General features: G+C 51.4%; 2 protein-coding genes and 1 pseudogene across 6 annotated transcripts; 2 read left to right on the top strand and 1 right to left on the bottom strand.

Moving 5' to 3' along the window:
• Window positions 1-980: 980 nt before the first annotated feature.
• Window positions 981-7,417, top strand: LOC148648501 (4-galactosyl-N-acetylglucosaminide 3-alpha-L-fucosyltransferase 9-like). 4 transcript variants are annotated; one of them, XM_088607052.1, is made up of 2 exons: window positions 981-1,545; window positions 5,458-7,417. In XM_088607052.1, the coding sequence occupies exon 2, from the start codon at window positions 5,466-5,468 to the stop codon at window positions 6,534-6,536; it is 1,071 nt and encodes a 356-aa protein (XP_088463178.1). In that variant the 5' UTR covers window positions 981-1,545; window positions 5,458-5,465; the 3' UTR covers window positions 6,537-7,417. The 4 variants fall into 4 exon arrangements, with proteins under 4 accessions (XP_088463178.1, XP_088463180.1, XP_088463177.1 ...); XM_088607054.1 differs by lacking the exon at window positions 981-1,545 and adding an exon at window positions 2,220-2,333; XM_088607051.1 differs by lacking the exon at window positions 981-1,545 and adding an exon at window positions 2,613-2,752.
• LOC148648500 (4-galactosyl-N-acetylglucosaminide 3-alpha-L-fucosyltransferase 9-like) lies at window positions 2,689-16,088 on the top strand (annotated as a pseudogene). The gene is made up of 4 exons (XR_015926510.1): window positions 2,689-2,752; window positions 8,841-12,435; window positions 13,844-14,010; window positions 14,221-16,088. The product of XR_015926510.1 is annotated as a 4-galactosyl-N-acetylglucosaminide 3-alpha-L-fucosyltransferase 9-like (transcript).
• On the bottom strand, window positions 15,995-23,953 carry foxred2 (FAD-dependent oxidoreductase domain containing 2). Its single transcript, XM_088606972.1, has 10 exons — window positions 23,581-23,953; window positions 22,887-23,099; window positions 22,499-22,801; window positions 22,149-22,400; window positions 20,858-21,130; window positions 20,162-20,328; window positions 18,936-19,101; window positions 17,846-18,078; window positions 17,335-17,505; window positions 15,995-17,233 (listed from the first exon to the last, which is right to left on the bottom strand). Exons 2-10 carry the CDS (start codon window positions 23,090-23,092, stop codon window positions 17,013-17,015), a joined length of 1,992 nt encoding a protein of 663 aa, XP_088463098.1. The 5' UTR covers window positions 23,093-23,099; window positions 23,581-23,953; the 3' UTR covers window positions 15,995-17,012.
• Window positions 23,954-27,505: the final 3,552 nt, after the last annotated feature.

The raw sequence follows: 27,505 nt of genomic DNA, 5'->3' as shown, positions 1-27,505 counted from the left end.
CAATTACTGCTGCAAGCTGTATTGTTGTGCATTTGATAAACAAGCTGTGGTTCACTGACACCTGCTCCCTTGCAGCAGATTCAGGCTGCAAGGCCCCCCACTCAAACCTGATATTGATCAACTGCAACAGCATGTCAACGTTTCCCACGACGCACGGTGAACTCAACACTTGGAGCAGTGCCAAGTTGTTTTCACACGCAGATCTAAATTCAGATACAAGACATGCTTTTAATTTGAAACCCCCAAGTTGAGAGAGAAAATGTGAAAATAATGCAACATAATGGTCAACATCCACACACACTGGATCCCTGTGCTAGAGAGAACTCACACAAAGCTGTGTAGAAGCATTCTCAATGGGCAGGGACACACACCAAACAATGTGTGCAGCCCTGCCTAGAGAGCAGAGGTTCACTGATCACATCCAGTCAGCCCTGGCTACCCACAGAGTAGAGGGAGTGTTAAATATGTGTTGTTGTCATTTAACATTAGTCCTAGCCTGAATCTGCAAACCCTTCACTGGGCAGACAGAGGAGCTGCAGCTTCTGCATTCCACACAGGCCCAGAATACCTTCCTCCTCCATCATCTTCCTCCTTCAGTCACTCTCCTGCCCATCACCTGATCCCCCACTGCAGTGTGTTACTGATGTTCCCTTCAGTCACTCTCCTGCCCAACACTTCCAATTCCTGGAAGCTCAAGTGAGGAAGGCAAGACCATGTAGAATCATAATGGAATTATTTCAATAAAAATGAGAGAATCCCGGAGTCCAAGCCCTGTTCCTCAACTGAAGACAACTGAAAATGTAAAATTATGCGAATTATAAAATATCTTGCTATAGTTATTTTTACTACATGACAGAACCCACACTGTTGCGTATCAGTAGAATCACTGGTGTCAATAATATTCTGCGTGTTCCTTTTTGCACTCTGTCAGCTGTTTTGCAGATGAATCCAGCCTCCAGTTTGCATGTTGCTTTGCATGATTGCTGGCGATGTGCGTCCTTTCTGCTCTGCGTTCCCTGATTCGGATCAGATCCAGTGCCATCTCCACACAAGCCCCAGACCACTGCAGGTCTTGTCAGGAATCCCTAATGAAGAGGTAGGTGGATCCTGTACAGACGCAGGAGCAGGTAGATGACAAGGCAGGCGGATCATCCAGTGCGAAAGGCGAGGCCGTGGTCCAAAGGACAAAGGTGATTCAGAAGTCAGGAAGTACGACTGAAGCAAACAACCCGAAGCAAGAGGTGTGGTCAGGGTTGAGAGGAGTAAGCTACTGTAGGTCGAGCTCCAGAAAGTACACCGGCGACAAACGATCCGAGACGAGAGGCGAGGTCCAAAGGCGAAAGGCTAAAGGGGAATCCAGAATCCAGAACAACACGATACCGAGCAGCCAGACGCGGGTGTGAACAGCTTAAATACTGCAGCCGGCCGCAGGGCAGGGCGCCTGGTGCTGAGTTCACACGTGCGGCAGCGCTCGTAACTATCGCCCCCCTGCTGGCACTGGCTAGCTCTCCTGGGGGCTGTCTGGGCAGGGCGGCGTCGTGACAGGTATGTTTTCTACATTTCTTGAACTATGGCTCTCTCAGTGTCAGTGATCCTCTTGCTGGTGTGAGGGGAGTGATACATGACTTCCCACATGTAAAGCCAAGCGCTTCACAGCCCCTCAGAGAAGTCTCTCATGTTTAGCGAAGCAGGAAACACGGATCAGTCCCTCCTGCTGCCGGTGCCTTTCCACAGGTGTGTCCTGGGAGGGTGAGCTGCTGTGATCTGGATAACAAATACTGCTGATAATGACAATGGGTGTGTCAGTCACACCTGATCCTACCAGCATGAAATTTGACCCGTTTCCCCCTGCACACCTGTTGTCTGAAAAGTTTTCTACAGAAGAAACCGTTCCTGTTTGACCAGGTCTGCTCTCTTGGATTTCCTGATTGAAAAGTCCTGCAGCTCTGCGGGTGTCCTGAGCTCCAACGATTACCTTTGTAGCAGCACGCTGCAGACTCTCAGCTACCTCACCGGTCAACATGCAGACCGCGGTTTTTGAAAATAAAATATCTCTACCACAGATTGTCTGAGTTGGCAAAACCCCCAGTTTTTCAAGGGCTCGCCCCTCAGACTCCCTCCTGCTGGTAACTGCCCAGCGGGTTGTGGCCTCAGACCGAGCAGCCGGACGGGGGAGTGGTGCAGCCCTTCTGCGCTCTGGAGATGCAAGAGGGGCAGAAGCAGCCTTGAATGCAGCCCAAGTCTCTCCCCAACCACTCGAGAGCTGCTGAAACGCTCGTTGAGACATTTCTCCCGTGTCAGACAACTCTTGGTTCATCCTGATGTTCTTCGAGGTGAGGCATTGAGCTCATTATTCTGAGCTATTATATCCTCATTGTGGCAGTACTTCTCACGTCCTCGCGCTCACAGCTAGGAAGTGATCACTAGTACAGAAAGCAAGAGCTTCATCAGCCACTGGGAAAGCAGTCTCACACACAGTGCTGGGGTCACAGTGTTTATATGGTAATACAAAGTCACTGGCTTCTTGCTCTGATTAACAGCGACGATCTGCTGTGGTGCTCTCCTTGTAGGGTTTGCACAAGTGAAGCTGCGATTAAGGCAATCCGGGAATACCACCCCAGTGAGTGGCTGCCCAGCAGGCTCAACTTGTTTAGGCGTGTACAGTGTATAGAGTTACACCAGTCAGGTGTTTCTCACACCGGCTGAATCTTTCTCCGGCTCGAGTCCTTGGACAGCACCGCTGCCACCACAGGTAAAGACCATACTGACCTCTTTCGTCAACACCTCTCACATCACAGGTAGATACGCTAGTGTAGCCAGTCTGCTGTCACGTGTGTATTAATGTTGTCACAGGTGTATTCATGCGATCTCACAGGGTCACGGACTGTCATGCATTTTGAATGAGGGCTGTCTCAGCGAGGGCAATTGACTAGAAAACGTGCCTGATGCCACCGCCGTTAGGAAAGTCTGCTGTCGGATTTTTATTAATCTGTTTATTCTCACACATTTCATGTAGTGTGGAGATCTGAGCACAGCAACTGAAAGCAGGGGTTCAAGATCAACGCCTGATTGACAGATATTATATGTGAATTTCAAACGTGAAAATTCCTAAGTTACTCTTTACTGTTCTGAAAGGCTAAAGTGTGGTGTTGCACAATACAATAGTGTGGACAAAACAATAGGTTGCAGAAAACGTCTGCAAACGTCTATAGTCCCTGTAGACCCGGAACACTAATGTATTAATTGTTTTGAGGGCTGTGTTCTTTTAACAAAGTGTCTCGAGGACTGATATATTAAACAAAAGGCAGCCTCAAATTCGTCAAACTGAATATAGATGGATTCACTCTTCAAGAAGTGCGCTTCATCCAGGATAAAGCTAAGTGGATACAGCAGACCAGAAACGCCTGCTGTACTGGTTTGCTGTCTTTCAAGTCCTTTAAACTGGCTCCACTGATGTGCGTAGGATTCCAGGACTGTGCTGCAGCTGTGTGTTTTTGTGTGGTTCTCTGATGAGTGGACCTGTGGTTCTGCTGGCTGTGGTGTGTTTGTCCTGTCAGCGGTTCTGCAGTTCTGTTTTCAGTGGAATTCCAGAAACAGGAAGCTGTTCTGCAGGACCTGTTATTCTGATGATAAAGGAAGTAGTGGGACCCACAGGGGGCGACCGCAGGCTCAGATCCGGGAGGAGGGTCCAGCCTTGTGCCAGGTGTGTGTGTTGCTGACAGCAGGCCCGCGGGACAGCGAGTGACATCCTGTGAGAAGGATAAGTTCAGTGCAGTGGTGGTGTCGAAGAACTGCCACACCGCGTCACAGTAAGGGAACATCCAGGGGGAAGCACAGTACAGGACGGTATAATCTGACGAAATCTGCCTGGACAACAGGAAGTGGGCTAACGGCTGCCTGCACGGGGCTTAGGCGATGGAGGTTGACCAATGAAAGTTTCCGTTTTGTAACATGCGCTCAGGAAGGACAAAGGAGACGTTACAACCGCCATCCTGAGGCAACACTGTGGCCAGATCTCCTTCATCACGGACCAGGACCCCAGTTGTCCCATTATCCCTTTGCCCTCGCAGTGCAAACCGCAACGAGCCGTCTCTCTCTTCAAACTCACAGGTCCTACTCTTACGGGCTGCACTTCCAATCTCAGGCCAGCTGGTCCTGCTACTGCTGCCACCTTCTCGCTGGCTTATGCTCTGTCTTTGGCATCCCAGGGGCTTCACACACGTCAAGCCTCAACAATGCAGTCAAAAGGACTTGTTCTTAGTTCAGAGTTCAAAATATTCATAAGTATCAAACACAATGTAACAGAAGAGTCAATATATCCATATATATGCAGTGCCATCAAAACTTATCAGAGTCTTTCTATGATGCCCCTTTTAATTTACCCAGATCCTGAATGCTTAAACCAAAAACTTCTGAGAGTAAGGTAGAGAAAAGAAACGGCGAATGGCGATAAAACTAAAGAAGAAAAAAATATGTTGATTGTAAAAGAATTTGGTTGCAATAACTTAATATCTGGTGGAAGGAACAGCTTCCTTAAGTCTTTGTGGGTGAGTTTCAACCAACCCTCACTCCAGTTTGGTGCACTTTAGTCAGTTCTGTTTGAGCAGATTGCTGCTTGGGGTTCACTTGTGGACAGAAGTGTTTCCACAGACTCTGGATAGGATTCAAGTCAGGATTTTGACAGGGATGTTCAAGTACATTTACTTTCTTATTCTTAAGCAACTCAGGGCATATTGTAGGCCTTGCACTTTTGACATTGTCCTGTCACAAGGTGAATTTTTGACTCAGTTTTAGGTCTTAAGCAGGTTTTGCTGTATGATTTGCCAGTAGTTTGCTCCATCTGTGTTCCTATCTGTCTTGACAGACTTTCCAGTACCTTCTAATGAGAAGCAGTATTTTAATATAATACTACTCCAACACGCGTGACTGAGTAAAGATCTTTGCAATTTTTTATATCCTTTTCCTGATCTGTGCCTTCATACAACTGCTAGCCAGAGCTGATTTGAAAGCTGCTTGGTGTTCACGGTTGAATCATGTTTGACATTTAAACCAGACTGTGGGAACTTAGAGGGACAGGTGTTTATTTCATAAAACATTGTTTTTTTAATGAAATTATGTGAATCACTATTATAGCACACACAGGCCATTCAAGCTGTTGTGTGAAGTGTGAAGTTAATACTGCACATCTAAATTAATTTAGGTTTGGCACAGTAAGGGCTTGAATACTTGCAATCATGACTTCCTATTTTTCTTTCATATGATCTATTTACTTCCTACTTCTTTTGCTCTGAATGTGTAGAGAGGATTATGTAGTTAATATCAATTACTAGAACAATCCATGACTGTATGCTCTAAAGTCGTCTCTGAATTCTTTTCCAAAACACTGTGGGTCACATAGCAAAGAATCTCCACAGACACACGCACTGTCCTCATTGAGTCTCCTTCTTTCTTCAACAGGACAGACCATGTCATCCCTCTCTGCTCTCGGAGGTGTACGCACCATTTTGATCAGCACCCTCTTCCTGGTCTGTGTTGTAATTTTTATAATCCTGTATATAAAACCGTCTCATAAGTGGTTACCTCATCACACTGCCTCACCACCCTTAGAGAAGACCCTCGTCTCTTCTGACAGAGACCAAAATGACACTGTTGTCCTCATCTGGCTCTGGCCATTTGGAAACCACTTTTCTTTAGAGTCCTGTAGCTCCACTTTCCACATCGAGGGATGTCGATTAACAGCGGACAGGAACCTCTACAACATTGCGGATGCAGTTCTTCTCCACCACAGAGACATCAGAGCGGATCTGTCCAACCTGCCTCCTGCACACAGGCCCCCCTTCCAGAAGTGGGTCTGGATGAACTTGGAGTCACCAGCTCACTCACCAAAAAAACCTGGTCTCGCAAAATTGCTTAATGTGACCTTAAATTACCGACGGGACTCTGACATCATGGTGCCTTATGGCTCCCTTGTTTCCAGAAGAGAACCTCTGAAATTTGAACTGCCAAAGAAGGACAAGCTAGTCTGCTGGATCGTTAGCAACTGGAGTCCTGGACACGCCAGGTCACGGTACTACAATGAGCTACGCAAACACATTGAAATCCACACCTACGGTCGGGCATTTGGGAAATACATCAGTGGTGAGAACCTTCTGCCCACAATAGCCAGCTGTAAGTTTTACCTCTCCTTTGAAAACTCAGTCTACCAAGACTACATCACAGAAAAGCTGTACAATCCACTGTCAGTGGGCTCAGTCCCGATTGTCCTGGGACCCTCTAGAGGAAACTACGAGAGCTACATCCCTGCAGGTGCCTTTATTCATGTGGACGATTTCCCTTCAGCAAAAGAGCTGGCTGAATATCTACAGGTGCTAGACAAGAGTGAGGAGAAGTACCTGCAGTACTTCTCCTGGCATGAGCACTTCACTGTGAAGCTGTGTTCCTTCTGGTTAGAACATGCCTGTCGGACCTGTGGTTATGTTAGAAGACACAGGGAGTACCAGACTGTTCCCAATTTTGAGAAATGGTTTTGGGGTTAAAATTCTACATTGAGATCACAGCTCTTCTGTCTCGCGAGAGTTTCAGTTTCTCTGTTTTGTTATAGAGCCTGATTAGCACGTTGTACAATCACTCACACAGATGAATAGATCTCAAGCTTTAAAGGAATGACACAAAAGGTGAATATTGAACAGGAACATCTGGGGATCCTGTGGTTAAGGCAGGAGACAAAAACTTCATCCTTCTTTCACTATTGTATACATTTCCCACTGAGCTTAACGTTGTGGTTTGAAGGAGGAGTCCACCAACCCATCTTAATATAATGTCAGCAAATCTGTGTACATCAGGCTCATTCTCGTGACTCCTGTCTATGAACCACCTTCCCAGAGCCCACCTGACTGATACATGTTCAACAACAAACTATCAACCTTAAGCAATTTAAACTTCCTTAAGAAAAATAAATACTCTTGCTCTTTTTTGAAAATAGAATTGACATTTGTCTCAAAATTTAACTTGCGGTCTAGAAGGGTCCCTTATTACTTATATTTATGCTGATGCAGGTTAAAGTGGGGATGGAGGGTTCTTCCTGAAATCAATTGCCATGTCTTTGGCCTCAGAGACATTCAGCTTCTAAGAGTTTGATTCACACCAAGTGGCAAACTCATGTACTGTACGGCTGACCCATGACCCCACTCATCTGCCTGCAGCAAGCTGGCCGCTGCCAGCAAATTCAATTATGTCTTGAGTGCAGCCAACCTTTGCCACCATGTAAATATTTTACATTCCTACTTTCATGCAATATCCTGCACTTTCTCTACATTAAGAGTTATGTAGAGACAGATCGGGAATCCCCTGAGAAAAAGGAGGACTGGATGTATTTTGATTGTCAGAAAGCTTTTAATAAAGTTCATTATGAAAAATATACTGCACTGAGTACACATAGTGTGTAATTAGTGAAGTGCCACAGGGACTGCTCTATCCAGTTGATTTCAATGCTCTACATTCTGATATGGTGAGTAAACTAGTCAAATTTGCAGGCAACAAGAAAATATGAAGATTAGCAAACATCAAAAGGAAATTCAAAATTTCAAATTTCACAGAATACTCAGTACAAATTTTAGGCCAAGTCAGAAACTTGTCTTCTCTTACATGACTTCCCACATGTAAAGCCAAGCGCTTCACAGCCCCTCAGAGAAGTCTCTCATGTTTAGCGAAGCAGGAAACACGGATCAGTCCCTCCTGCTGCCGGTGCCTTTCCACAGGTGTGTCCTGGGAGGGTGAGCTGCTGTGATCTGGATAACAAATACTGCTGATAATGACAATGGGTGTATCAGTCACACCTGATCCTACCAGCCTGAAATATGACCCGTTTCCCCCTGCACACCTTTTGTCTGAAGTTGTTATAAAGAACAAACCATTCCTGGTTGACCAGGTCTGCTCTCCTGCTTTCACATTTTTTGAAATTCCTGCAGCTCTGTTCACACAACAGTACAGAGCTCCAGGAATTGTGGGCGAACTGTCAAATAACCTTTGTATCAGCAAATTGTGAACTCTAAGCTACCTTACATCTTTAGTTTCCAACAGCAGTTTTGAAAATTCCAGGTCTCTCCTACAAAACATGCAATAAGACCGGGCAATAAACCCACATTTTCCGGGGGGGCCCAATAATTTAGCTATTTTTCACAGAAAATTGAAGCAGTCCCCACCTCTGCGTTGAACAGGAAGAGACAGATATACTGTACAATTTGTTAACATGCACTTTAAAGGCGTCTCTGAGAATTTCAGGCTCTCCCAGGCTGCCATCATCACTGCCATAATGCAGCAGAACCCCACAAGTCTGTTTCTGACACTGCATCAACCGCCTCACTGAAGGGCAACATCCTTACCTCTGGCACCTGGAAACCTGTCTTGGCACCTGAAAGCTGGTACAACATGCTAAGAAGTCTTATCGCAGTATTCAACACCAGCAGGCTGAACCCTACTGATTTATTTACAGGGGTATTGTCATCGTGGTGTGTGACCGGATCATGTTACTTTCTGGGAGACAAGTCAGGCTCTGCAGGAACCGTGACCCTGAGGTCCCCTCCTGCGGGGACCCCCATCTGTCCTGTCTGTCCTATCTTCTACAGCCTGGCTGCAGACAGAGGGGCAGGACCAGGGACACGTGTTCAAGATCAGCCATTTGAGCACAAAGTTCCTGGTGTCGGATTAAAGTAGACTGACCTTCTTGGGAAAGTGTTTCACAGGAGAGCAAGCACTCCTACACAGTGCTGGGGTCATGGTGAGTATGATGATACAATATAATTTCATTGGTATGTTAACATTTTCATTTATGACTTCCATAGTGTCACGGATGTCGGAAGGGACAAACCGTGGGGAGGCAGGAAAGCGAAAAAGACCCTATGCGAGGTGGCAGAACGGGGAGTTAGCCCGGGCTCGACAGTGAAAGAGTTCTGGAGTGCCGTATTGAAACCACTGCCCTCAGGTAGCGGACATGGGGCGACCTGGTGCTAGGCGGGTCTCAGGGCAGCCGAACGTCAATGCCGAGCGAGGCAGAATAAGTGACCCGGAAATATATAGCCCAAGGAAAGAGGGAAACCGGAAGAACAGCAAAGCAGGAAACTAGGGACAGGACAGAGTAAGATCCCCCTCTGGCTGCAGAGGGCGTGACACATAGCATCTTTAAAAGCAATTTTATCCTATATTTTCTGTGCTTTCTGTGCTCAGCCTCTGCTTGGTGTTGTCAGATTGCGCCTCAACCATGACACACAGACAGACTCCATGCCATTTTCCACATCTAAGTGGTCAGAGTCGAACAGGCAGGTGAAATCGCAAGGTGGCGCGAGTTTGCTGTCATACACTGTAGAGATGATCCCAAACACAGCAAGTCCTGAACCTGGTAAGAATAGGACTGAACTAAACCAGACCCACAGAACACGTCTGCTTCAGGGAATCTAGCACAGATGAAGTCCAGAGTTTCCTGGAGATGACTGACCACTTCAGTAAATTCATTGCCCAGAGTTCAGACTCACTGTGATGGTTGTGTGAAGAGAGGTGGACAAGGATCCACTCTCAGGAACAGGGCTGCCAGAGGTTTGAAAAGAGTCATTCCCAAACCCGCAGTTCTGCGACTCCATTATCCAGAAGATGATGGAATAAGAATCCCAGCAGACGCTTTGCAGTTGGGCTTAGTTTCAGTACTTTACGAGAGTCTGAAGATGTCTGACAACCTGTAACATATGCCCACAGAGGTTACAAAAGCAGACGCTGTCAGGTGACTGCAGCATGTGAGCTGTGCCTCTTCTATAGATCCAGACGAAAAGCGCAGAATTCGAACAGATAGTTGTGTTTGCAAGCAGACCGAGTCAAAGAGTGACACAGAGCACTCTGCTCATCAACCCCCACCTGCAAGTCACCTGCACATTCCAGGATCTGAGAGAGATTCACCCCCCAGAGTCACGCACACCTGCCTGAACACTATTTAACACAATACGACAATAGGATACACTAGGGGCCACACTCAAGAGTGCTCTTTTGAAGTGTCCAGGTGTATGAATGTAAGTCAGTTTGGGTAAAGCTCAGCTCGGTAAATTCACAGGAACAGGATCTACAGAGGCTCCATCATAAACTCTTTCTCTGGAGCTCAATGCTGTGGACTGTGAAGCTTCCAGCTGCATGTCCTACCATGCTGTGTGCACAAGCGAGCTGCAGCTCTACGTGTGGAAACTGGTCCCGAAAATATGCAAGTGGAAGAAAACCATGTGGCCCACAGCACCGCCCACGCCTGCTCTCGCCTTAACTCATCAGTTGCCCAATGCAGGAGTGTCACCCCAAGCCCACCCCGACACATCACAGCCGTCTCATCAACAGCACGTCTACAGTTTCACCCACTTGGACCTCAAGTAAAAACTCAAGTATTTTGGCTATAATTAATTACCCAGCTGTGCCCCGTGTATTTAAACAAAGACGAATCAGTCAAAAACATCCCACATTACAAATCAGTCAAAATATTCTGTTTACAATAAATTGAGGTAAAAGCACCACAATGCAATGAATGTGTTTAAAACGTCGTCTTGTGCAGTTCTGAAGGTCATGTGTAGCTATTTACAGTCTACAAAATCGGTTGCCTCTGTAAAATAAGATTCACCCCCGGCCAGTCCCGCGGGCGCGCAGGAGGCTGACCGGTCCGGCGAGTTCAGGCGCCGCCATTTTCCCAACCGCCTCTCGGTTTCCAGGGCAACAGCGGTTCAAACTAGGAGAAAGGTGTTCGCCTCCCGAGGAGGAGTGTCCGGGCGCTCATCGCGTCTGCCCATCTGAACACACCACAACATACCCCAGCTCTTTACAGACACGTCCTGACGTGTTACACCTCACCAGGAATGACAGACACCCAAGAATAAAGGTCATGGGGCGACAGTGTGGCTTAACCGGCTCGGCTGAGGGCCAGGGACAGAGACCAGGGCACCCCTGCAGGGGTGGAGGTGGGAAGAGACGTGGGAGAGGGAGGGAATCTCGTAGGTATTTGTAGCGTTTGTGAGAGGAACGGATTGTCAGGAGCGATTGCCGATTGCGGACAGCTGAGTCCGATTGAGCTCGGTCGTTGTCATCCCTTCCGAAGATTTGTCAGAAACTCCACACGCCGACCGTGCTGTAGGTGAGCTGACTTGCAGTTTTAGGCAGTGGAATCGGCTCCAGGGCAAACCCGTTCTTGTCTGAGAATATGTGCGAGTGGCCCCGGGGTTGCAACAGGCTGTTCAGGCACCGACACGTCATTACGACATAATCTGCTACCTTGTGGTTATGAGGTCATTTGCTGTCTCGTCATTACGCTTCCGCAGAGACGCCATCAGGCCCCGTTGCCTTTATTGCACACGAGTGTGGTCTTCTGCGGTCTGAGTTCTAGCCTGTGAACTCTGCATCTCAAAAGGGGAGCTGCTCTCCGCCTCCTTGTTCCCACCGGTGTGAGGTTTTAAGAAACCAGGACAAAATATGTAAACCACTTTCAAATGCGTACACACAATCTGCCTCTGGGGTGAATAATGAGCTGAAGAAAGGACTTTTCTGGTCTATACAGCAGCGGTTTGGATACGATTCCCGCTGACAGGCGCCCAAGGAACAGACTATATTGGCCTTGCGGTTGTACTGTTTCTTCAAGTCTCTTTCCAAACCGGCTTACTGTTCTGACATGTTGCTGAAATTCCGCAAATAGCAATAAGAATTTCTTAAAGCTGCTTTGTACCTAACATATATATATAATTTATAAGGCTTTTCTTTAGCCCGACAGCGAAGTCTTCCTCCTGCAGGTGAGAGTGATATTATATACTGCAGTTTAAATAAAGAAACCGCAGAAGTCTCTTTGAAAATACACTGGCCTGCGCAAGACCTTGAAATGCAAGTTTACTGTAGCCAGCCTCAAAATGTGCAATAGAAAGTGTGACAGTGGGGCCCAAAGACGAACAGCAGGGCGGTTAAAAGCAGCGTGAGCAGGATCTACTGAAGAAGATCCCCAGACTGACTGGTTATTTCACGTTTGTGAGCCGGACCGCGGTCCTGAGCTCACGGCTAACGGTGCAGCCAGTGCTACAGCAACCGAGGTGGCAACGTCAGCTGCAGCTCCAGTAACTCTGGCCCGGGCGCGGTCTGCAGCCACGCCGCTCACGAGGACGAGCAGCTCTTGCGACGGGGTCAGAGGCAGAGCCGTCCGAAACGCCACCGCCGTCCGCCGCCGTGTCCGAGCCGCCGCCGTGCTGGTGCACCTGCTGCCGCGGAGCCAACAGAGGCCACACCTGCAGCTCCCGCTTCCTACAGCTCGGCCCCAGCCTGCTGGGGTGAAATAGGGGAACGGAGGCGGCCATACTGAGCTAAACTGGGCCCGAAATCGTGAGGAAACCAAGACGCGGATGTTGCAGCATCGGAAAGACCACATAGACACCAAAAGAGGTATTTCTCTAAAACCCTCTTCAAAAGACAACTCGGAAATGGCGAGTGTGTGTCAAGAGGGTGGCTGCTGTCTTCCCCCTCGAAGGGTGCAGTGTTTTGTTTCGCATGTGAGTTATTCGGGGGCGGTGATGACCAGTCCGGACTGGCCGCAGGCTCTAGTGACCTGGTCAACACCGCCGCACGCCTGGCTGGACACGAGGTGTCGGAGAGCCGTGGAAAGGCTGTGCTCGTGTAACGTTATGCGCTGCGCTGATCGTGGTCTTATCGATTCAGAACTAACAAGACAGTGAATATGAGTATTGGACCGATGTCTTAAAAATGGTGGTTGGTGGGGTGAAGTTTTTAGCAGAGCGTGGGCTGCCTTGTAGGGGCGCCCCGACAACGGGAGCTTCACGGGTGTCCCCGAAGTTATCAGCGGGTTTTGATCCCTTCTTGAAAGCTCATATAGAAAAACATCTGCTCGTCGATGCAGTGTATTGAGTGATTTGAGTCTGTTGACTGCAGGGACTTGCACGCGTGGGGGGTGTCCCGCAGCTCTTGAAATGAGGCGCTCGGACAGGGAGCTCTCTGGTCTCCGCGGTGCTGATCCTGCTGCTGCTGTGTCGTCGGTTTCAAAGCAAGCGTGCGCGCGATTTCTGTTGCCAGCTCGCAGGTTGGCCGTGAATCTGATTGGTTGGTTGCATTGCTGTACTTGCATTAGAGGCTGTTGGAGTGTGTGTGTGAGTGTGTGTCTGTTCCCTGCGAGTGTCGCCTGACATTCCGCTTGAACCGGCGGTAGCAGCTCTTGCCCTGAACGCGTCTCTGAATTATTACAGTATTTTCTCTCCCTTTTTTTCTGCTTATGCAGGGGGGCTACACAACGTCTAGCCTAGAGGCCTCTGATCGCCTTAATCCGCCACTACTCGTGTTAGTATCTAACTGAATGTCCCTGGCGATGTGATATACTTTTTAATTTAAGAACGGTATTTACGCTAAAATATACCAGATAACTACAAATCCATTACTCAACTGCATTTAGTCCTGAGAGGTCTTGAACAGGTATATTGCGTTATGGCTTCATTTATTCAAATTGCTTAATGAAACGGATTCACGCGGAGACCCTCAGACGAAAAAGCGAACACATCGCTATTTGGAGTTTGCGTGTAGGCTACATCAGTGTCTGCAGTACTATAAATGTAAGTCCCATGCACTTTCTGGAGCTTCATTTGTCGCACTTGATATAGATCGTGTGTTTCGTGCGTTAGAGGAGTAAGGTACAGCTATGTCGGGCAGTGATTAAATAAGGCACACTCCTTACAGTGGCGTTAGCAGAACATTACAAAACACTCCAGCTGGTGTCCGATAGCGGTAGCGGTTTTCTTTCTTTTCTTCACTTTTCTAAAAGGGTGAACTTGTGAGTCTTGTGTAGCAGGTCTTTCAGGGCCAGCCCCTCTGTCCTGGAGTCTCAGGGTCTGCTCCTCCCACACAGCCTCCTGCTCCGACTCCGCTCGGCTGCGTCACCCGCGTCATTGCTGGAGCACGACCACGGGCAAGATTTCTGAAGAGCTGCTACGAAACGGTTTTAAAAAGCCGACGGTAAGAGTTTTTCTTTAACATACTTTTACATTAGCCTACAGAGCTTATTCTCAGTACTCCCAAATCCCCCATATCCCTGTTTTCCCCTGGGAGACACAAGAGTCCCACCCACCACAATCCAAATACAACAGATCTATTAAATAACACCCAGATGTGAGGGACACATGAAAGACTTAGACACCATTTAAGTGTGACCTGTTCTTTCTTCAGCAGATCATGTCATCAAGTCCTGCCCACAAAGTTATGTTCATCATCATAGTATCAAGTTTCATCATTGTAATTTTCTATAGTTATTTTTCACGAAGCTGGTGTAACTGTGATAACGGGTACCCTCATCACACTGCATCGCCTCCAACACCGACAGACCGAGACAGGAAGGCAGAGAGCCAGGAGCCGCATGGAGATGCGGACACTGTCATCCTGGTCCGGCTTTCACCATTCGGAGACCCTGTTCCCTCAGAGTCCTGTAGCTCCATTTTCCACATCGAGGGATGTCGATTAACAGCGGACAGGAACCTCTACAACATTGCGGATGCAGTTCTTCTCCACCGCAGAGACATCAGAGCGGATCTGTCCAACCTGCCTCCTGCACACAGGCCCCCGTTCCAGAAGTGGGTCTGGATGAACTGGATGAGTCACCAGATAATACTAAAAAAAACCCTGGTCTCGCACAACTCTTCATTACAGACAGGACTCTCATATTGTGGTGCCTTCTGGGTCCCTCGTTCCCAGCAAGACACATACAGAATTTAATCCACCAAAGAAGGACAAGCTGGTCTGCTGGATCGTTAGCAACTGGAGTCCTGGACACGCCAGGTCACAGTACTACGATGAGCTACGCAAACACATTGAAATCCACACCTACGGTGAAGCATTTGGGAAATACATCAGTGGTGAGAACCTTCTGCCCACAATAGCCAGCTGTAAGTTTTACCTCTCCTTTGAAAACTCAGCCTACCAAGACTACATCACAGAAAAGCTGTACAATCCACTGTCAGTGGGCTCAGTCCCGATTGTCCTGGGACCCTCTAGAGGAAACTACGAGAGCTACATCCCTGCAGGTGCCTTTATTCATGTGGACGATTTCCCTTCAGCAAAAGAGCTGGCTGAATATCTACAGGTGCTAGACAAGAGTGAGGAGAAGTACCTGCAGTACTTCTCCTGGCATGAGCACTTCACTGTGAAGCTGTGTTCCTTCTGGTTAGAACATGCCTGTCGGACCTGTGGTTATGTTAGAAGACACAGGGAGTACCAGACTGTCCCAGATATTGAGAAATGGTTTTGGGGTTAAAATTCCACAGTTTCGTAGCCTCCACTGTAGTTTTTTTGTTTTTCATAACCAAATCAAATCTTCAGTATTCTTTTTGAAGTTGCTGCCTTCAATCACTAAAGCAGTTAGGATCCTCTAAAGCAAGGCTCTATTAATGCAAGGAATTATGCAACTCACCACTGGCAGCCCACTGAAGCTCAGCAGGTGTGAGCCTGGCCAGTACCTGGATGGGAGACCTCCTGGGAAAAACTAAGGTTGCTGCTGGAAGGGGGCACTCACCCTGCGGTCCATGTGGGTCCTAATGCCCCAATATAGTGACGGGGACACTATACTGTAAACAGGTGCCGTCCTTCGAATGAGACGTAAAACCGAGGTCCTGACTGAGGTCATTAAAAATCCCAGGGTGTTTCTCAAAAAGAGTAGGGGTGTAACCCTGGCGTCCTGGCCAAATTTCCCATTGGCCCTTACCATCATGGCCTCCTAATAATCCTCCTCTATGAACTGGCTTCATCACTCTGCTCTCCTCCCCACTGAGGGCTGATGTGTGGTGAGTGATCTGGCGCACTATGGCTGCCGTCGCATCTTCCTGGTGGAGCTGCACATTGGTGGTGGTGGAGGGGATCCCCATTACCAGCTCATCTGGTTCTGGTACAGATAGCAGCTGGCTCACAGCGTCATATCATGTTTAACCCCAGCCCACACAAAATAAGAGAGTGAAGTCTTAGTGCTTTATTTGAAAAAGAGGGTAAAAAAGATGCACTGTATAAAAATAAAGACAGAGGAAAATTAAATCCAGTTCACCAATGCTATCAGTTTCTCTGTTTACTGTCGCTACACTGCCAACACAACACACACACATTGTCTCTATTCACTGCACACACACAACACAATCACAGTGTCTCTGTTCACTATGGGGACACGCACACATCACAATCACAGTGTCTCTGACACCCACACACATGTCACAATTTGAATTTCCAGAGCTGTGAGGACTGTCCCTCTGAAGACATTTGTTACATCTGTTCTTCACTGAGACCCCACTGCCTTGAAAAACTAAAGCTTTTTTCCATAATCTTTGTATTAAAAAAAAGCCAAGGAAAAATAAAGTCCTGTGAATACTGTGTGGACAGCATTACTGAACAAAAACTGCAAAGGCTGGATTGATCAAACCAGGAACAGCACAGGGTGTCTGACAGCTCAGCCAGGAGGCGGTGCAGGTGCTACAGAACTGTTTACACTGCTAGCCCGTGGCCTCACTTCCTGCCACCTCACTTCCTGCCTGTTCATGCCTACGTGACAACATGCCAGCAGGACAGCTCCGGTAACAATGCCTCCTTCCGCCCCGGAGCAGAGCCCACTGCTGTGAGGCGCAGAGAGAGGGATGGGACAGAACCGCAGGGCAGAGTCTGCCAGCGTGCAGCAGTGACCACAGACACACGTACACACTCGAGCAATCACACATAATGTAACACACTCGCGCGCACACACACAGAAATCACTGACCACAAGAAACTTCTCTGTGTCTTGTCAATAAATCGTTAACACACCCACTCAAACTCAGGGTTTTCCTGATTCCCTTGTGAACCTGCTGCAGTTCAAAGTGATAAATGTCTTCTGAGGCTCGATATTTGACAGTTCACGCGTTGAAGCTTCTGTGGTCACAGCAGGTGACGGCTCTGACTGTTCAGGTATCAGCAGTGCATTCTGGGATATCCGGAGGGCCAGGCAGAGGTCAGAGTTCACGCTGAGTCAGGTGACCAGAGAGGGGCATGTCCTTAACTGTGACTCCTGGCCTCCCACTGGCCAGCTGTGGGCGGTAATCCTCCATTAGCCCTGCCTCAACTGCGTGTCGGCGCAGCCACTCAGTACCCACAAGACCCTGCTTCTTCAGGTAACCCTGGCGACAGGACAGTGGTGGCTTTCGATGGGTCAGAGTGAAGCGGAAACAGGACTCTGGAACAGCAGGGAGAAAGAGGAGTCAGGCATCGCTACTGGGAGCCCCGGAGTCTGGGAGCAGCAGCTCTCTCTGAGCCAGGAGCCACACGGAGACGTACCTGCGTAGAAGGTGCGCAGGTCAGAGGTCAGGCAGTGCTCCAGAAAGCGACGCAGCGGTTGGCTGTGAGATACAGGCCCCTCCCACTCCGTCAGAAAGTCCTCAACCATGTGATGCACTGCCTGAGGGCGGGGCAAGGGCCAGCCGCGGGGGCGGAGCCTCATCTCCTGTTCTGAGAGTAGAGGATTAATTCACTTTTACTGCACACTGCTGCACTGACACAATGGTGTAATACAGACTAAAGACACAGTAACACTAATACTGCTACATTACTAATACCGCTAAGACTAATACACACTACTGTACACTTCCACTGCACTGAGAGAGAGAGGGGTTAATACACACACTCCTCCTGCACACTACTGTACACTGACACTGCACTGAGAGAGAGAGAGGGGTTAATACACACACTCCTCCTGCACACTACTGTACACTGACACTGCTGTGTAATGAGAAGTAGTTTCTTCTACACTCTACTATACTGTAGGATTCAGGCGGTTCTCTGTACTGACCTGTAGGCAGTCTGCTGAAGTAGTAAAGAACAGGATGCAGGAAGTTAGATCTCCAGGCGTGGACCCAGTCTGTAACAGAGCGGTTCTGGCCCAGCGTGTCTGTCAGGTTCTGTCCATACTGAAGCACCAGGACCAGGAGGCCAGGCTGGCCCACAGATCGACCCGACAGAACCTCCAGCTGAGGGAGAGACTGCAGGGGAAACTCCTCCAAATACTGAAACCAAGAGCCATCGCTGAGAGAGAGAGGGGGGTTAATACACACACTCCTCCTGCACACTACTGTACACTGACACTGCACTGAGAGAGAGAGGGGTTAATACACACACTCCTCCTGCACACTACTGTACACTGACACTGCACTGAGAGAGAGGGGTTAATACACACACTCCTCCTGCACACTACTGTACACTGACACTGCACTGAGAGAGAGAGGGGTTAATACACACACTCCTCCTGCACACTACTGTACACTGACACTGCACTGAGAGAGAGGGGTTAATACACACACTCCTGCACACTACTGTACACTGACACTGCACTGAGAGAGAGAGAGGGGTTAATACACACACTCCTCCTGCACACTACTGTACACTGACACTGCACTGAGAGAGAGAGGGGTTAATATACACACTCCTCCTGCACACTACTGTAAACTGACACTGCACTGAGAGAGAGGGGTTAATACACACACTCCTCCTGCACACTACTGTACACTGACACTGCACTGAGAGAGAGGGGTTAATACACACACTCCTGCACACTACTGTACACTGACACTGCACTGAGAGAGAGGGGTTAATACACACACTCCTCCTGCACACTACTGTACACTGACACTGCACTGAGAGAGCGAGGGGTTAATACACACACTCCTCCTGAACACTACTGTACACTGACACTGCACTGAGAGAGAGAGGGGTTAATACACACACTCCTCCTGCACACTACTGTACACTGACACTGCACTGAGAGAGAGGGGTTAATACACACTCCTCCTGCACACTGACACTGCACTGAGAGAGAGGGGATAAAACACTCTTCACTGACCTACTGTACATATTGCAAAGGCAGTGACTCAGCCTGGACTCACCCCTGCAGCAGAATGACATCCCCCAGAACCCCAAACATCTGGTAGGGCCCCGAAGCCTCATTGACTCTGCGCAGGATGGAGCTCAGCAGCTGACTGGCTGGCAGAGTCGTCACCGGCCAGGGGGCTGAGTGATAGCGCTGCTCCAGCACACGGTGCACAGCTCGCACTGGGAGAAGAGCAGAGCGGGTCACACTCACGAGGACACCAGCACCGCAGGGGGTGACCGACACTCACGAGGACACCAGCACCGCAGGGGGTGACCGACACTCACGAGGACACCGGGCAGAGAGTGACCAACACTAAGGAGGGCACCAGCACCGCAGGGAGTGACCGACACTAACGAGGGCACCAGCACCGCAGGGAGTGACCGACACTAACGAGGACACCAGGCAGAGAGTGACCAACACTAAGGAGGGCACCAGCACCGCAGGGAGTGACCGACACTTACGAGGGCACCAGCACCTCAGGGGGTGACCGACACTCACGAGGGCACCAGCACCGCAGGGGGTGACCGACACTCACGAGGGCACCAGCACCGCAGGGAGTGACCGACACTAACGAGGGCACCAGCACCGCAGGGAGTGACCGACACTCACGAGGACACCGGGCAGAGAGTGACTGATACTAAGGAGGGCACCAGCACCGCAGGGGGTGACCGACACTCACGAGGGCACCAGCACCGCAGGGAGTGACCGACACTAACGAGGGCACCAGCACCGCAGGGGGTGACCGACACTAACGAGGGCACCAGCACCGCAGGGAGTGACCGACACTAACGAGGGCACCGGGCAGAGAGTGACCAACACTAACGAGGGCACCAGCACCGCAGGGGGTGACCGACACTCACGAGGGCACCAGCACCGCAGGGAGTGACCGACACTAACGAGGGCACCGGGCAGAGAGTGACTGACACTAACGAGGGCACCAGCACCGCAGGGGGTGACCGACACTAACGAGGGCACCAGCACCGCAGGGGGTGACCGACACTAACGAGGGCACCGGGCAGAGAGTGACCAACACTAACGAGGGCACCAGCACCGCAGGGGGTGACCGACACTAACGAGGGCACCAGCACCGCAGGGGGTGACCGACACTAACGAGGGCAGAGAGTGACCGACACTAACGAGGACACCAGCACAGCAGGGAGTGACCGACAGTATCGAGGGCACCGGGCAGGGAGTGCCGACGCCCTCAGACTGCCCCTGCCCCCCAGCGTGACGCCTTACCTGTGTAGCGGAAGCCGTGGACGAACCCCCCCGCGGACTGGCGGTAGTCGCGGGAGTGCGCGGCCGCCCCGATGACGAAGAGCCCAGGCGAGCGCACAGACTCGTACCACCCCGATACCGCAGGGAACTTCCCCCGGCCCACTGGGGCTACAGGGGGCGCCACTGAGCTGAACACAGAGAGAGAGAGCGTCAGCGGGTACACACACTCACACACTGAGAGACACACACACACTCACACACACACTGAGACACACACTCACACACTGAGAGACAGATACACACACACACTGAGAGACACACACACACTCACACACTGAGAGACACACACACACTGAGAGACACACTGAGAGACAAATACACACACTCACACACTGAGAGACAGATACACACACTCACACACACTGAGAGACACACTGAGAGACAAATACACACACTCACACACTGAGAGACAGATACACACACTGAGAGACACACTGAGAGACAGATACACACACTCACACACTGAGACACACACTCACACACAGACTCACACAGTGACACAATTACAAAGTGTCAGTGCACACACACACACATTACTGTCGGGGTCACCCCGAGCCATCAGGGGGCAGTGCGCTGTCGGGGTCACCCCGAGCCAGCAGGGGGCAGTCCGCTGTCGGGGTCACCCTGAGCTGTGTGCAGCCCCCCGTGTACCCCCACCTGTCGAAGATGGAGAAGTTGAACTTGAACCCCAGGCAGCGAAGGATGCGATCGTAGGGCCGGCGCAGAGAGAAGTTGTCATGGTAATGTCCTGGAATGGAGGACCCCAGCTTCGCCGCCGTGCTGTTGCCATGGTGATGGAGAAGCTCCGCAAGGGTGAGGTAGAGCCGACCCTGACCGTCCCGGACCACAGCCAGCTGCTCCAGAGCGCCCTCTACCAGCCCATCCAGGGACTTCAACTGGTAGGTGTCCAACAACTCATTATTGACAGCCCTGACAAAGAGAGAGGGGTTAATATACACACTCCTCCTGCACACTCCTGTACACTGACACTGCACTGAGAGAGAGAGGAGTTAATACACACACTCCTCCTGCACACTCCTGTACACTGACACTGCACTGAGAGAGAGGGGTTAATACACACACTCCTCCTGCACACTACTGTACACTGACACTGCACTGAGAGAGAGAGGGGTTAATACACACACTCCTCCTGCACACTACTGTACACTGACACTGCACTGAGAGAGAGAGGGGTTAATACACACACTCCTCCTGCACACTACTGTACACTGAGAGAGAGGGGGGTTAATACACACACTCCTCCTGCACACTACTGTACACTGACACTGCACCGAGAGAGAGAGAGGGGTTAATACACACACTCCTCCTGCACACTACTGTACACTGACACTGCACTGAGAGAGAGAGGGGTTAATACACACACTCCTCCTGCACACTACTGTACACTGACACTGCACTGAGAGAGAGGGGTTAATACACACACTCCTCCTGCACACTACTGTACACTGACACTGCACTGAGAGAGAGAGGGGTTAATATACACACTCCTCCTGCACACTACTGTACACTGAGAGAGAGGGGGGTTAATACACACACTCCTCCTGCACACTACTGTACACTGACACTGCACCGAGAGAGAGAGAGGGGTTAATACACACACTCCTCCTGCACACTACTGTACACTGACACTGCACTGAGAGAGAGAGGGGTTAATACACACACTCCTCCTGCACACTACTGTACACTGACACTGCACTGAGAGAGAGGGGTTAATACACACACTCCTCCTGCACACTACTGTACACTGACACTGCACTGAGAGAGAGAGGGGTTAATACACACACTCCTCCTGCACACTACTGTACACTGACACTGCACTGAGAGAGAGAGGGGTTAATACACACACTCCTCCTGCACACTACTGTACACTGACACTGGAAAGTTCATGCAGGATCAGGGATTCAGTGTCTTTTGATCAGCTGATTACCGAAGGTCTCCAACGTAGTGTGTCTGCCAGGCCAGTCGGACCGGGCTCGGGCTGTACAGGTGCACGCGGGCTGTGTCGGGCAGGATGTGGGCGGCCGTCTCGAAGGCAGAGTTTCCCTTCCCCAGGATCAGAACCGCCTGGCCCAAGAACTGGTTCCGGTCCACTGGCATGGACTCGTACCCCTCCACCATCTCCCAGCCTGGGAACCGCACCTCCTGCGGGACCCAGAGTCCGGTGGCCACCAGCACCACTCTGGAACAGAACCGCCACTGAACAGGTGGGTCTCCACTCGCCCCCAGTTCCTCCCAGCCCCCCCAGAGTGGACAAGCCCTGCTCTTCCTCTGCCTCACCTGCAGGAGTAGTCCTGCCCCTCCTGGTCGCTCAGGGTGAAGGTGGCGCCCCCTCTGGCCGCCCGGTGCACGCGGGCGATGTCGGTGCCGTAGCGCACGCGGAGGCGCAGCTCGCCGGCGAAGGCGGCCAGGTACTCCTGCAGGCTGCTGGCGGGCGGGTAGAGCTCGGCGCTGACCCGGGTGAACAGCAGGCCGGCCCGGTCGCTCAGCAGCGAGTTCCAGTCGTGCCGCAGGTTGAACTCGCGGTTCTGGCGGCCCGTGAAGCGCTTGTTGATGCTGATGAGGCGCCGGTGCCGGGGGTATCTGTGGAGAGAGCAGGGGCAGCGTGACCCCGAGCCCGCCAGGTCGGGCCGGCACCGCGGGACCTGGGCCGGACGGGCTGTCTCACATGCTGAAGAAGCTGCCGGGCTGCTGGTTCCGCTCCAGGATGATGTAATCCCTGCCACTCCGCTCCAGGAAGTAGCCCATCTGCAGCCCCGCCGGCCCCGCCCCCAGCACGCAGTAGTCATGGCGATGTGGGCGGGGACTGTCCGCCAGGCCGCAGTGACACAGAGCGGCCAGCAGGGGCAGCAAAGGGAGCAGCACCGAGGACATCTGAGCACTGAGAGGCAGACACAGCACATCGGGATAGATCAAGCATTCTGACCAGTACACTGTCCAGTACACACACACACACTGCACTGGGACTGACCACCACACTATCCAGTACACACACACTGTCCTGTACACACACACTGCACTGAGACTGACCAGTACACTGTCCAGTACACACACACACAGTGCACTGAGACTGGCCAGCACACACACACAGTGCACTGAGACTGACCACTACACTATCCAGCACACACACACTGTCCTGTACACACACTGCACTGCGACTGACCAGTACACAGACACTGTCCAGTACACACTCACACAGCACTGAGACTGACCACTGACCAGCACACACACTGCACTGAGACTGACCAGCACACTGTCCAGTAACCATACACACACACTGCTCTGAGACTGACCAGCACACTGTCCAGTAAACACACACACACACTGCACTGAGACTGACCAGCACAGCGGAGGTCCTGTACCTGCAGTCGTTTGCTACAGCAGAGAAGATTTCACGCCGCCCTGATGATCAGTCAGGTTTCCGGCTGCAGCCCAGCCCGCTGTCCGCCAGATCCGAGGTCGATCCGGGTCGGAACCGGCCCCACCGCGGCCACGCGAATCCCGGGCCTCGGGCTGGACTGCTGGACTGCTGCACCCCGGCTCCAGCTCCGAGATCCGGCTGTGAGCGAGCAGCAGTGCGCGTCCGGCTCAATCCCGCCCGAAAACTGCGGACCGAACCTCCTGTCCCACTTCACAGCCCACCAGACCCCAGACAGACCCGCCGCACAGCCGTCACGTCACGGCCTCCCCACGCAACAGCGCTCGGCGTGAAGTCATGCGTAACCACGCCCCGCAACAACGTCACAGCTAGTTGGGGATGATGACGCTGAAACACGCCTCCCCTGCCTGGAGCCGAGCGGAGGGAAGCCGTGGGTGAGCGAACAGGCGGTCCCGACTCGGTACCGGTACCAGAGCAGAGGCGCAGAGCCTGCAGGAGTGTGATCAGGCACCGGCGCTGAGGACTCGGACCCGATCAGTATTCTGCTGTATCTCGAGTACCCGATCACTGGCCTCCTTACCGAGCGCAATGTCTGAGTAACCAGACCGCCGCACAGCACAGCACAGCACTCACACACACTCACACCCCCACACACACACACACACACTCACACCCCCACACACACACACATTCACACACACTCAAACCCACACCCCCCACACACACACTCACACCCACACCCCCACACACTCACACACACACACTCACACCCACACTCACACACACACACTCACACCCACACTCACACACACACACTCAAACCCACACCCCCCCACACACACTCACACCCACACTCACACACCCACACTCACACACACACACTCACACCCCCACACACACACACACCCACACCCCCCCCACACACACACACACACTCACACACACACACTCATTCACACCCACACCCCCCCACACACACACACTCACACCCCCACACACACACACACTCACACACACACACTCACACCCACACCCCCCCCACACACACTCACACACACACACTCACACCCACACACACTCACACACACACACTCACACCCACACTCACACACACACACTCACACCCACACCCCCCCCACACACACTCACACACACACTCACTCACACACACACACTCACACTCACACCCACACCCCCCCCACACACACACTCACACACACACACTCATTCACAGCCCACACACACACACTCACACACACACACTCACACCCCCCCCCACACACACACACACTCACACTCACATTCACAACCCACACACACACACTCACACACCCCCACACACTCACACACTCACCCCCCCCACACACTCACACACTCACACCCCCCACACACACTCACACTCATTCACAACCCACACACTCACACCCCACACACACACACACTCACACACCACAAATTCATTTTCCTGCTTTACTGGTTTCAAAAAAGCTTTTGATGGGGATCCTGGGGTTCACCCTGTCACAGCCTGAGGGACACACAGTGAGGATCGGCACACAGGTACCCCTGGGGTTCACCCTGTCACAGCCTGAGGGACACACAGTGAGGATCGGCACACAGGTACCCCTGGGGTTCACCCTGTCACAGCCTGAGGGACACACAGTGAGGATCGGCACACAGGTACCCCTGGGGTTCACCCTGTCACAGCCTGAGGGACACACAGTGAGGATCGGCACACAGGTACCCCTGGGGTTCACCCTGTCACAGCCTGAGGGACACACAGTGAGGATCGGCACACAGGTACCCCTGGGGTTCACCCTGTCACAGCCTGAGGGACACACAGTGAGGATCGGCACACAGGTACCCCTGGGGTTCACCCTGTCACAGCCTGAGGGACACACAGTGAGGATCGGCACACAGGTACCCCTGGGGTTCACCCTGTCACAGCCTGAGGGACACACAGAAAATGTGTGAAAGAATCGTGAAAGTGTATTTGGTAAACGAGAGCCTGGTGTTCTGCAGATACAATGTTCACAGCAGGGTACTGAGTCTGTTAAGAGCACAATCAGATCTGTAGCCCAAGCGAAAATTAGAAAAGCAAAATTAATGTGTAAGAAAAACCCGAAGTGAACCCAGTTGTAACAATCTGAGAACTGCATGGAGCTGGGGCTCAGGCCAGAGGCAGTGAAGACTGGGGGCTTTTAACTCAAAGAGCTGCTGAAGAACAAAATCGTCTGGACCTTCGATTCGAAAGCAGGACTGCAGGGGAGAAATCGGGGAACACAGAGAGAGGCTCACTGCGTCCACCGAGGCTGCGTTCCATACTCAGTGTGTCTCAGACATTTTCAAGAAAGCAAAAGTTAGGAAACGTCTTGAGGCAGCTACTGAGGTCATGTGCTGAAATGTGCAAAATGTCTCTGGATCAGCATAAAACTGCAAACTTCGGAAACAAACAACAGTCACACCAGTTGCGAAACACGAATCCTCCAGGACAGGCATCCTTTCAGACCAGGGGCACTGAACTATGAAGCCGTCTGAGAAACTGCTAGAAGACAGGAGCTCCATCAGCTTGAGCTCCTCCTGGATCCCAGCAGTTTCCCCACAGGGCTTGTAGAGGCACTTCCAGGGTCTTCACACCTGCTGCAGAAGGTCCCAGCACACAGGCCAGCCTCTAACACCATTGCATGACACGAATCAGTGCAGAGAGTGCTCCCAGACTCCTTGGCCAGCAGCTCACAGAGAGAGGGTCTTGAATCAGAGCAGGAGGGAGTGCCGTCGCCTGACGGCCCTGTACACAGACAGCCCAGGAGCCCTCTTGACGACAGACACATGGAGTCTTGGAGCCGGCTGACAGCTCTGTGTCTGTTCGTCTCCTCCGAGACACGGCCCCTGATCATGGGCCTGTAGTGCACTCTTGGGCTGAGGGGAACAGCAGCTTCCTCCTTCAAGCTCGATGAGTTGAAAGTATTTTACTTTATTTCTGTTTTTTTTTTATTTCGCATCATACATGTGTTTCCCATGTAGGAGCAAGTCAAGGTTTATTCCAGCTGAGAAGAGGAGAGACACGGTGTCGCACCACAGCCGAAACGTTGTGTCTCTTCTCTGCTCTTTTCAGCTGGAACGAACCAGGACTTGCGCCCTTGCGGCCCGCGCATGTGGACGCCGCTGTGTTTCGTACGCGGTGTCTTGTGCGATGTCTCTACCTGCTTGCAGCAGGAGGAAGCGAGGAACCGACCCGCTCTTGCCATACTCCTGGCCACCGCCAGAGGGCGACAGGCCCTCACGCTAACTCCCACTCCCACTCGAGATCAGGACACTGAGAGGTTCAAGTTCAAGTTTGTCAGTCCAGCCGTATACAAGTATACAGAGGAGCGAGATATCGTCCTCCAGGTCTACTGTGCGAGTACAGACAAGACACTGACAAGACAACGTAGACGCAGACATTTCTGACTAGGTACAGGGTACATCAATTGCAATGTGCAGAGTGCAATTTACTTTACAGGATTGTGCAAAGAACACGTCAGACAGTACGCCTGACATCTGGCAAAAAGAACTAGGTTTCCAGATTTGGAGTAGGTTCAGTGGGTACCAGGGGGTTGAGGAGCCTGCGGTGCCTTGGTGTGAGCAGCGTGTGTGGTCGCTGTCCTGGGTGGACGGAAGGGAGGCCCCAGTGGTGTTTCCTGCCGGTGGGGTGAGAGGTGTCCTTCGGGTGACTGTCGGCCCTTGCGAAGGAGAAGCTGGGCTGGTGTTGTTAAGTGCCCACAGTAGGTCAACTTAGTAACAAAGCATATCGCCCGGTTTCCTGGTACTTTATCTCTGTGTGTGTTTGCTTAGCGCAGGCTCTAAGCTCTAAGCTTTTACAAGGCGTCGCTCGAAAGACGAGTTGAAACTTTAAATATTCCCTGAATCGC

This window comes from Lepisosteus platostomus, chromosome 14, assembly GCF_059453375.1.
Source record: "Lepisosteus platostomus isolate fLepPlt1 chromosome 14, fLepPlt1.hap1, whole genome shotgun sequence".
NCBI classification, from domain to species: domain Eukaryota; kingdom Metazoa; phylum Chordata; class Actinopteri; order Semionotiformes; family Lepisosteidae; genus Lepisosteus; species Lepisosteus platostomus.
Note: the sequence above shows the minus strand (reverse complement) of the source record. Positions and strands in the feature narration are given on the sequence as shown.

Bases quoted from the DNA above. Each gene is read 5' to 3' on its own strand.
- LOC148648501 (XM_088607052.1), top strand. From the start codon at position 5,466: ATGTCATCCCTCTCTGCTCTCGGAGGTGTACGCACCATTTTGATCAGC.
- foxred2 (XM_088606972.1), bottom strand. From the start codon at position 23,092: ATGTCCTCGGTGCTGCTCCCTTTGCTGCCCCTGCTGGCCGCTCTGTGT. The intron at 20,329-20,857 runs GTGGGGGTACAC...CTCTGTGTTCAG, and splicing joins AACTTCTCCATCTTCGACAG to CTCAGTGGCGCCCCCTGTAG. The intron at 17,506-17,845 runs GTCAGTACAGAG...CTCTACTCTCAG, and splicing joins CTTCAGCAGACTGCCTACAG to AACAGGAGATGAGGCTCCGC.